Source organism: Alosa alosa, chromosome 11, assembly GCF_017589495.1.
Source record: "Alosa alosa isolate M-15738 ecotype Scorff River chromosome 11, AALO_Geno_1.1, whole genome shotgun sequence".
Classification (NCBI taxonomy): domain Eukaryota; kingdom Metazoa; phylum Chordata; class Actinopteri; order Clupeiformes; family Clupeidae; genus Alosa; species Alosa alosa.
The window spans coordinates 21,772,444-21,782,290 of NC_063199.1; the positions used below are offsets into that span (position 1 = coordinate 21,772,444).

At 45.5% G+C, this 9,847-nt stretch overlaps 1 protein-coding gene across 1 annotated transcript; it reads left to right on the plus strand.

Moving 5' to 3' along the window:
- The first annotated feature begins 5,081 nt into the window (after positions 1–5,081).
- LOC125303114 (complexin-3-like) lies at positions 5,082–8,512 on the plus strand. The gene is made up of 3 exons (XM_048256648.1): positions 5,082–5,512; positions 6,983–7,070; positions 7,954–8,512. The coding sequence occupies exons 1-3, from the start codon at positions 5,355–5,357 to the stop codon at positions 8,176–8,178; spliced, it is 471 nt and encodes a 156-aa protein (XP_048112605.1). The 5' UTR covers positions 5,082–5,354; the 3' UTR covers positions 8,179–8,512.
- The last annotated feature ends 1,335 nt before the right edge of the window (positions 8,513–9,847 follow it).

Genomic DNA, 9,847 nt, shown 5'->3' on the forward strand with positions numbered 1-9,847 from the left:
GTGTGTGTCGGCAGAGCAGGTGTGTGTCAGCAGAGCAGGGCATTCTCTCCACCTGACACACACCATCACACACTGCCATGTCAGCACTCCTGTCTTCCGCTGCCTCTCTATCTTTTCTTTCTATCTTCCTCACTGTCTCATCTCTCTTTCTCTCTTCCTGCTCCCTAATCTCTCTCTTCCTCTACCTTTTCCTCCTCTCCCCCTGTACTTGTGCCTCTTTCTCTCCTCTCCATTCTGTATCCCTCCATGCCTTCATTCTCTCTTTCTCCCACTCCTCTCTGTCCTCTCCTTACACTGTAGTCTCTCCCTTTCTCTCTTTCTCTTTCAATTCAAAAAAGTGTTATTGGCATGACCACAGAGAAAGTTTTGCCAAAGCATACAGTATGTAAGTCTAGAAAACATCAGAACATAAAATAACATCAAATCTCTCTCTTTACCCCCCCCCCTCTCTCTTCTTGCCTTTTACGTTAAAGACTGAAATGTTTGTGCTGTGTGTGCGAATTTAAACTTGTGTATGAATCTGAGAAAGCATTATCGGCTCACTTCTTCAGCTGCTGGTGTATGTTTCTGAGATAAGAGACCCAAACGCAATCGTATAGGTCTGTCTGTCTCTGCTGGATGCTTTTAACACCTCGACTGCACTGAAATATGAAACACCAAAGAAATCAGACACTCTATTTGTTTTTCAGCTCAATGCAAGAAATAGATTGAGACAAATGTGAGTCTGTTTTTTTTCTGCTATGAGCTAGAGGAGTATTTCATATTCATATATCTAGTAGGTGGTCATATTCATATATCTAGTAGGTGATCAGCACAGCTGCTGAGGCTGCCTTAAGGGCCACTGTCATCATTTACCAGCCTTCTGTAAAAGCCCCACACATTAAGACAGACACCACCCTACTCCTCCATCTCTGTCGAGGCATTTCGAGGCGAACATGTTTTGGGTTGAACATGATCAGCTGATGGGATGGGAGGGGAGAGGCACAGACGCTCTCCATGAACACTGAGATGCTAGATGATGAACTGAGATCAACAATCCTATGCTATTTTCATACAACCAGACCGGTGCCAACACAACATTTCATCCCAGAGCAAATACATGTACACCTTCCAACACACACGCACACACGTAAATTAATGTGTTTGTTTGGGCACTGTGGTGTTTGCAGCAGGGGCATGTGCTCCCCTGTCCCTCAGCCCTCCATCTGTACCACGTCTCCTCGCTGCCATTTGGACCCCCACCCCTTACAGAGCACCACCCTCCCACTGTCCAGCCTCCTCTCTCCTTCCCCTTTTCCACTATCCTATTCCTGTCACTTCCTCCTCTCCTCTACACTCCCCTCCTCCCCTCTCTCTCCTGTTCTCTCTTCTCTTCTCCTCTCTCTCCTATTCTCTCTTCTCCTCTCCTCTCTCTCCTGTTCTCTCTTCTCTTCTCCTCTCTCCCGTTCTCTCTTCTCCTCTCCTCTCTCTCCTGTTCTCTCTTCTCCTCCCTTCTCTCTCCTGTTCTCTCCTCTCCTCTCCTCTCTCCTCTCCTTCCCCTTTTCCACTCTCCTATTCTTGTCACTTCCTCCTCTCCTCTCCTCTCCTCCACATATTCCTCCTCTCATCTTCCTCTCCTCTTTTCGTCCTCTTCTCCTCCTCCTCCTCCTCCTCTCCTTTCCTTTCCTCTTCACTCTCTCCTCTCTACTTATATTTCTCCTCTCCCCCTCTCCCCCTCCTCTCCTCTCTTCTTCTCATCTTGTCCTCCTCCTCTTCTTTTCCTCCTCTCCTCCTCCACTTTTCTTCCACTTCCTCATCCTCTTCTATTCCTCCCCTCCTCCCACTAATCTGGTGTGTGTGTGTGTGTGTGTGTGTGTGTGTGTGTGTGTGTGTGTGTGTGTGTGTTCGAGTCTGTACATACAGCTGTAATGTACAGCGACAGATTGGGCAGTAGTATGTGTGTGTGTGTGTGTGTGTGTGTGTGTGTGTGTGTGTGTGTGTGTGTGTATAGCTGTAATATGTAGAGACAGATGGGAAGTAGTGATGTGAATGTGGGTGTGTGGGCATGTATGTAAGTGTATGCATATGTGTATGTGTATGTGTGTGTATGTACATGTATGTGTGTGTGTGTGTGTGTGTGTGTGTGTGTGTGTGTGTGTGTGTGTGTACAGCAGTAGTGGAGAGTGTGCTGAAGAGGTCATGGGCACGTGCAGTTAGGAGAGGGGTTTATGTGAGTGTAGTGTACTGTTTGTGTGTGTTTGTGATTGTGTGCGCCCTGAGCAGGCTAAATATGGAACCTTGGGGTCGAGGGGGAAGGGAAGGGTGACTACGGGCACACATCCTCCAAACACACACACGCACACACACACTCACCCTGCTGACATGACTCCACACACACATAAGCAGTGCTCCCTGCGTCCTCCAAATACACACACACACACACACATACACACACACACGCTCACACACCCTGCTGACATGACTCCACACACACATAAGCAGTGTTCCCTGCAGTCCAGCACACCAAAGACCGACCTGCCCCGTGTGATCCCAAGTCACTAGTCTGCCCTCCTGATATTTACAGAGCCACAATATTCCTCCTCTTCCCCCCTCCCTTCCTACCACCTCCTCTTCACCCCCACCTCCTCTTCAGAGATTGTATCATCACCACAGCTCTGCTTATAGCCCTTGTTTAGCTATTAGTGAGTGTAATCGTAATGACACACGCTAACAGGCTAAATGGCAGAACTGATTCCATTTGGAGAAAACTGGATGCTGTGAAGAGGAACAGAAGCGACTCAGAGTTGGATCATAATGAGAAAGAGCAGTAAGCCACGGCCAGCTGGAGCGGCTCTCCATTATTTCATACTGACCAGAGGTCCTGGGGTAGATATGCTGGGGTAGATATACTGGGGTACATATGCTGGGGTAGATACAGAATGCTGGGGTAGATACAGTATGCTGGGGTAGATATGCTAGATACAGTATGCTGGGGTAGATATGCTGGGGTATATATACTGGGGTAGATATGCTGGGGTAGATACAGTATGCTGGGGTAGATATGCTGGGGTAGATACAGTAGAGCAGACTGGAGTGGAGAGCAGACTGACCCGCAAGTAGCAGACTGACCTGTGGAGAGCAGACTGACCCGCATGTAGCAGACTGACCTGTGGAGAGCAGACTGACCCGCATGTAGCAGACTGACTAGTGGAGAGCAGGCTGACCTACGTTCTGTCCTGTGATGGATGTGCAGTCTGCTGTGCGAGGCAAGCACTCTGATTAAAGCGGACGTGGGAAGGGGAATGTTTTAAACATGGAGCTGGTGTTTATACATCCACTGACCTGTCCAGTGTCCACGCAAATCAGATCTTCATGCTCGAACGCTGACAAGCCGATACATTCAAACTGTTCAAAATGTCCTTATACACCTAATAAAAATAATCCATGAATGTGATGTACATGTAACTCAGCCTCCTTGTTGCTGTACAGAAATGACTCACAGAGCTTCTATTGAAGTGTGCTCAACCGTACATCACGAACAGCAGCCTGAGGCTGTTGTGCTCCTTACATACGTTACACTGACACGTGCGCCAAAGCCACACCACATTGAGTCATATCCACTGGCAAGATATGCAGATTTGATCCATTCCCAGCAGGTACTGCCGTTTTACGCTGTTTTTGAGGGACTTCAGCATAAATCTCTCTCTCTGTTTGTGTGTGTGTGTATGTGTTTATCTGTAAGCAAATGAACACACACAAAAACAAATAGGTTGTGATGATTGGCCATAACAGGCCCTTTCTTTGTGTGTGTGTGAGGTTGTGACCTTACTGAGGGGCAGGTGGCGACTTTGACAATAGAACATGATTCTCCAGCCAACACAAAGGGGAGATGCCCTTGAAGCAAGCCCATAGGAGCAACTCAGGCTTTTGCACACAGACACACTCAAGCACTGTGTGACTCGCAGGTGGGTAGTGAGTTGTTCAACCCCCTCCTGTAAGCCATCTCCCAGGAGCAGAGAAGGATGGTGTGTGATCTTTGAAGACAGTCACTGGGAGGTTGTGGTATTTCGTTTGTTACGTAACGGATTTGGATGTGCTGTCATGGGAGAGTTCAGAGGTGAGAGGGCGTCCCAGCGGCGGAGGAGCAGGAGATCAGCGTTGCTGCGCTGCGCTCACTGAGAGACAAAACAATAGGCTTGATTATACCTATCATTTCCATTTGTCTGTCATCATCTAGCAACCTTTCATCTGGATGAAAAGACCACTCAGTTGGCAAAGTGATGAGCTGCACATGTAGAACTGTGTAGGCAGTCTACACAGTGCAAATGGAGCAAACAATGAGGAGAATAGAGATTATGGTATGATGGCTTTCTAATGGAAATTTACAGTAAATCCTTCATAAACACCTACTGTTAGGCTATAATGCAACAAGCATAAGGTAAAAAATACCTCTCATTCTCTGTTAATCCCCCACACACACACACACACGCGCGCGCACACACACACACACATCAATGGACACACAAGTACTTTTGTACTGTGTTCTAAGGAGAACGGTGTGAAGCGCATGGTTACAACTCGCATTACTCAGATCTCAGTGTCCAAGGGCGCATCATTAAGGACTTGTTAGACAACAGCCGGAAGCCCTGGGCATACAAAAACGTGCCCTAAATTCACTCCCTCTTTCACTCTCTCCCTTTTTACATTTTCCATGTTTGTTCTCCGGCAAAACATCTCTGAGCACATGCACAGAGACATTAATGCCCATATTTACCAATTTGGCTGCAGGGCATATTCATTCCGAGATATTTAAATCAAATCTTTAAGTAGTAAATTAAGCTACCTAAAAACAGATAGGCCTAACCATTGGTAAGCATGGATTTCTTTTTTCGCTTTTTCTTTCTTCTAAAGGTTACACTCGCGTTCACGCCGACTCTTTTTCCACTTTAAATTTCCAACTCGAGTTGCGCACACATCTGTGTAAGTGAAAGTTAATGAATGGGAATATTGTCGTGTAAGGAACATTATATTTATGGTGCTGTCGCTGGATGTTGTAGGATGCATGTGACGGGCTGGCGTGTGTGCGCATCCTCATGTAAGCGCAGGACATGCATATAAAGAGAAACGCTCCACTCACGCCATGGTCCACTGCGAGGAGGAACTGTGCGCGGCATTCGGGTGCTGAAATTATCTACCATTCTGCTTGGAGACCGATTAAAAAAATACAATAATGTCAATTAATCACAAACGTTCAGGAAAACTCGCTTAACAGCACCGTTTACTCAGGGAACGTTATTTATAGTGTTTTGAACAAACGTTTCTCTCAAGTTCGATTGATAGAAGTATCCAGTTAGGTCTCTTTACAGAAAGGCGCGATGGCTTTCATGGTGAAACACATGATTGGCGGGCAGCTGAAGGATCTAACTGGGGGCATCGCGGAGGAGAAGCCAGAGGGAGAAAAGTCCGAGGCCGCGGCGAAAGGGATGACCCAAGAAGAGTTCGAGCAGTACCAGGAGCAACTGGCAGAGGAAAAGTGAGACAATTTGGTGTTAGATTCAGTCGACTGTCTTGTTAATGTGTGTGGTGTGTGTGTGTGTGTGTGTGTGTGTGTGTGTGTGAGAGAGAGAGAGAGAGAGATCTCATCTGAAACACTACTGTGAAATGAGATTTCTCCTGTTGGGCATCAGATATGAAAACTAAGAAATGAATGTGCATGTGTGTGTGTGACATTATTCCCTATCCTATCTAGCAGTAGGTTCATGGGCTGTGATAAACTACATCAAGTTAATCTTCATGACTGAGAAAATGCAGCGCAATATCAATGTTTCTCTGAAGTAAACCACTTTGCAGCTCTGAATTGAATCACTGCTGCCATCATACGCAGGTGTTCTTTCCAGTCCATTTCAGATTCTATTTCCATGTTGTCCTTCCGTGTAAAAAAACTTTTCCAGTGTAACGTGAGCTGCTCCCCGGAACGCTGGTATTTCTATCCAGCGCGCTATGCTCCAATCGATCGGCTATGTCACCTTGTCCTAAAGATTCATGTTCATAAGATCCTCCGCACATGCTGAGTCTCAGAAATCCCAGCAGTGTCCTGCTGCAGGCAACCAAGCGCAGGGCAGAGATCCCACATCAGGACAAAAGGCACGTTCATCTCTCTCTCTCTTTGTGTGTGTGTTTGTGTGTGTACTTGAGCCCACATCAAGAGAGAAGACCATGTCACTCCTACTGAGCTGTGTGTGTGTGTGTGTTTACTGCCATTGAGCTCACATTAGGAGAGAAGGCTCGTCCATGTCACTCCTACTGAGCTGTGTGCGTGCGTGTGTGTGTGTGTGTGTGTGTACTGTTGTTTCTTTAAGTACACATGTTGAGCTGTGTGTGTGTGTGTACTGTTGTTTCTTTAAGTACACATGTTGTGTTTTGTTACTAATAAATCAGTGCTGTACTGAGCAGGATGGTGACTGGCTGCTCTCTTGTGATGACCACAGGCTGCCATCTAAATGTGTATGTGTGTATGTGAGAGAGTGTATGTGTGTGTGTGTGTGAGAGAGAGAGATAGTGTATGTGTGTGTGTGTGTGTGTGAGAGAGAGAGAGTATATGTGTGTGTCTGTATCTGTGTGTGTTTGTGTGTGTGTTTTCACTCCAATGAAAGGCATTCCAGTATTGGTCTAATGTGAATCTGCAGGGTTTCATTTCCGAGTGACAGCTGTTTGATTGCCTTTGACTCTCCAGGCAGTGTGTCAGTGAAAGTGTGTCCAATCGGAGAAGGTGTGTCCGATCACCACTCACAGGCTTGCCAGGGCAAAGACACCTGACCATTAAAGGGCCCACATACTCTTGTGCATCCACATCTTTCCACATACTCAGGCTCATATATCATGTTTTTCAAAATATGGAGTCTCGGCCAGTCTTGGCCAGCATCATTACAAGTCTCTGATTGTTGTTGTGTATGTGGGTATATGTGTGTGTGTATGAGATTATTTATCTGTGATGCTCTTATAGGCAGGAGAGAGATGACAGTTTTGCCCAGAAGAAAGCCGAGCGTGCCACCATCCGAACTCACTTCAGGGAAAAGTACCGGCTGCCAAAGGTCTGACCATCATCGCCACACATGTCAATATCTCTTTACGGATTACTATAGTATACTGGAGTGTTGTTAGGAACGGCGGTGCTCGGGGAGCAGTGAGGGGTTACAGTAGGTGCCTTGCTCAAGGGCACTTCAGCCGCGGCCCACTGGTCGGGGCTCGAACCGGCAACCCTCCGGTTACAGACAGACAGACCAGACCAAGTCCAGAGTGCTAACCAGTGGGCCACGGCTGCCCATTTGACCTCTTCTCTAATGTTCCACACCTGAACCCACGGGCCCTAATTGGAATGCTGGGCAAAGTGCAAAGTCAGGCTATGAGCAGAGTTCTTGTGCATGAACTAATGAACTGGGGGCAGCCGTGGCCCACTGGTTAGCACTCTGGACTTGTAACCGGAGGGTTGCCGGTTCGAGCCCCGACCAGTGGGCCGCGGCTGAAGTGCCCTTGAGCAAGGCACCTAACCCCTCACTGCTCCCCGAAATTTATTGTAGCAGGCAGCTCACTGCGCCGGGATTAGTGTGTGCTTCACCTCACTGTGTGTTCACTGTGTGCTGTGTTTCACTAATTCACGATTGGGTTAAATGCAGAGACCAAATTTCCCTCACGGGATCAAAAAAGTATATATACTTATACTTACTTTAATGGCATCATGTGGCCTGAGACAGCTTTTAGCTGACCCACCGATTTTTGTGCTTAGGATCTCTCTCTCTCTCAAATTTGCAAATAGATTTGTAGTTGTTAAGTAAGCTTTAGTTAGACTAAATTTGCAAATAGATTTGTAGTTGTTAAGTAAGCTTTAGTTAGACTAAATTTGCAAATATATTTGTAGTTATTTAGCAAGCTTTAGTTAGACTTTAGACTTTGCCCAATGTGTAAATCTGTGTCCAGAGCGAACTGGACGCCACTCAGATCCAGCAGGCGGGAGACGATGTCGAGCTGCCCACGGAGCTGGCCAAGATGATCGCCGAGGACAACCAGGAGGAGGAGCACAAGCAGTCGGTCCTGGGTCAGCTGACCAGCCTGCAGAACATGGACCTGGACCAGCTTAAGGACAAGGCCCAGGCCACCGTGGACGACCTCAAGAAGACCGCCGACAAGTGTGAAGTCATGTGATCGAGAGAGAGAGGGTGGGGACAGGAAGTTCAGTGTCTAGAGAGGAGAGGAAGTCCATGCGCTCAGTATGTTTTATATGTAAACTGTCACGTGTGTGTGTGAGGATTGAATTGATGTAGCATTCTGTGTAAATTCATGTTACGTGTAACTTGGTGTATAAAATGTAAAACCCATCTTCAACACGTTGTAAAGTAAATTATGTAAAATAGATGTGTGTAAACATGATAGGATCATGGCCATTTAAAAGGAAACAAAGAAAAGTATACAATTTGTAAATATCACCCAAAACATTCAAGTGGTTCCTGTTTTCCTGAAATAAAAATATTAACTATCACTGTTTTGGATTTGTTGTGTGAAGGCAATGGACTAAGTTGAATTCTTCTCTCTGCACCTGACAGTGCTGCCATTGCTCTGTTATTCATACCCCTGGCAAATATTGATTTAAAGTTGATTTTCTCTTGACTGATATGTTTGTTCCGACTGAAAATGACACTGCCATATGCCAAAAGGTTGTAAGACAATGTGGTAGAAGCATGGAATCGAAAAAAGAAGTGTTTTTGTATTTTGTAACATTTTTATGAAAAATGGCCAAAATTATTCATACCCTTTTTTTAACAATCACTGGAAACATCTTTATTTGCAATCACAGCTCTCAAAATGGTTCATAATACCTACCAAGCCTCTCCATGTCTCCACAATGATTCTAGACCGCACCTTTTTAGCAGCAACCCGGGTTTTGAGGCAGGAACGATTATTTGCCATCACTCTGGCCTCATGCTCACTTTTTTGACGGATTAGGTCTGGACTATGGCTGGACCACTCTAAAATGTTGCTATTGTTCTTTGTTAACCATTTCTTGCCTTGTTTGGCTATATGTTTTGGATCATTGTGTGGTTTAATGGTCAAATGCCGCTTATTGTTGCAGGTCTCTCGGCAGGCTGCCTGATCTTTTCCTCCAAAAATCTTAATGTAGCCCCTTGTTTTAGTGTTACCGTTTACTTTGAGAAGTTTACCAGGATCCACAGGATTTACTTTGAGAAGTTTACCAGGATACTTATACTATATATATATATATGAAGGGTTCAGATGCAAAAGCCTCTAAATGCCACCTATGTCAAAAATAAGATAAAGATGGTGAGGGGATGCTCTCCTCACATAGTATACGCTAATCAAATAATTTAACTTCTAAACCCACTAAATACCACTCTCTTCCTGGTCTGAAATATCGATTTATAGGCAAAAACCTATAGGAGCCTGAATTTAAATGCTCATTTAAAAGAAAAGTGGTCAGACGGATTTAGAGGGTTTTGCATCTGAACTCTTCATATATAGTATAAACTGACTTCTTCTCTCTGCACCTGACAGTGCTGCCATTGCTCTGCTCTCTCCGAGGTCTGATGGTAAAGTGATTTAGGTGAGAATATCACAGACTTTAGTACAGACTTTGTGTCATTTGCATTACTGTACATTTGGTTACTTACTGTGTTTACCATAGTATCCCACATGATCCAGAAATGACCATATTATGATAAAACAGCAGGCTACACTTATACTAAACTTACATTTGTTGCTTTTTTCTGCCTCTTCTTTTCCAATTTTTGGACAATTTTCTATAACTTGCCATATATGCATGACCTTTTGACCTAGCCTAGAAATCTAGACGCACCCT

Bases quoted from the DNA above. Each gene is read 5' to 3' on its own strand.
- LOC125303114 (XM_048256648.1), top strand. From the start codon at position 5,355: ATGGCTTTCATGGTGAAACACATGATTGGCGGGCAGCTGAAGGATCTA. The intron at 5,513-6,982 runs GTGAGACAATTT...ATGCTCTTATAG, and splicing joins GAGCAACTGGCAGAGGAAAA to GCAGGAGAGAGATGACAGTT. The intron at 7,071-7,953 runs GTCTGACCATCA...ATCTGTGTCCAG, and splicing joins AAAAGTACCGGCTGCCAAAG to AGCGAACTGGACGCCACTCA.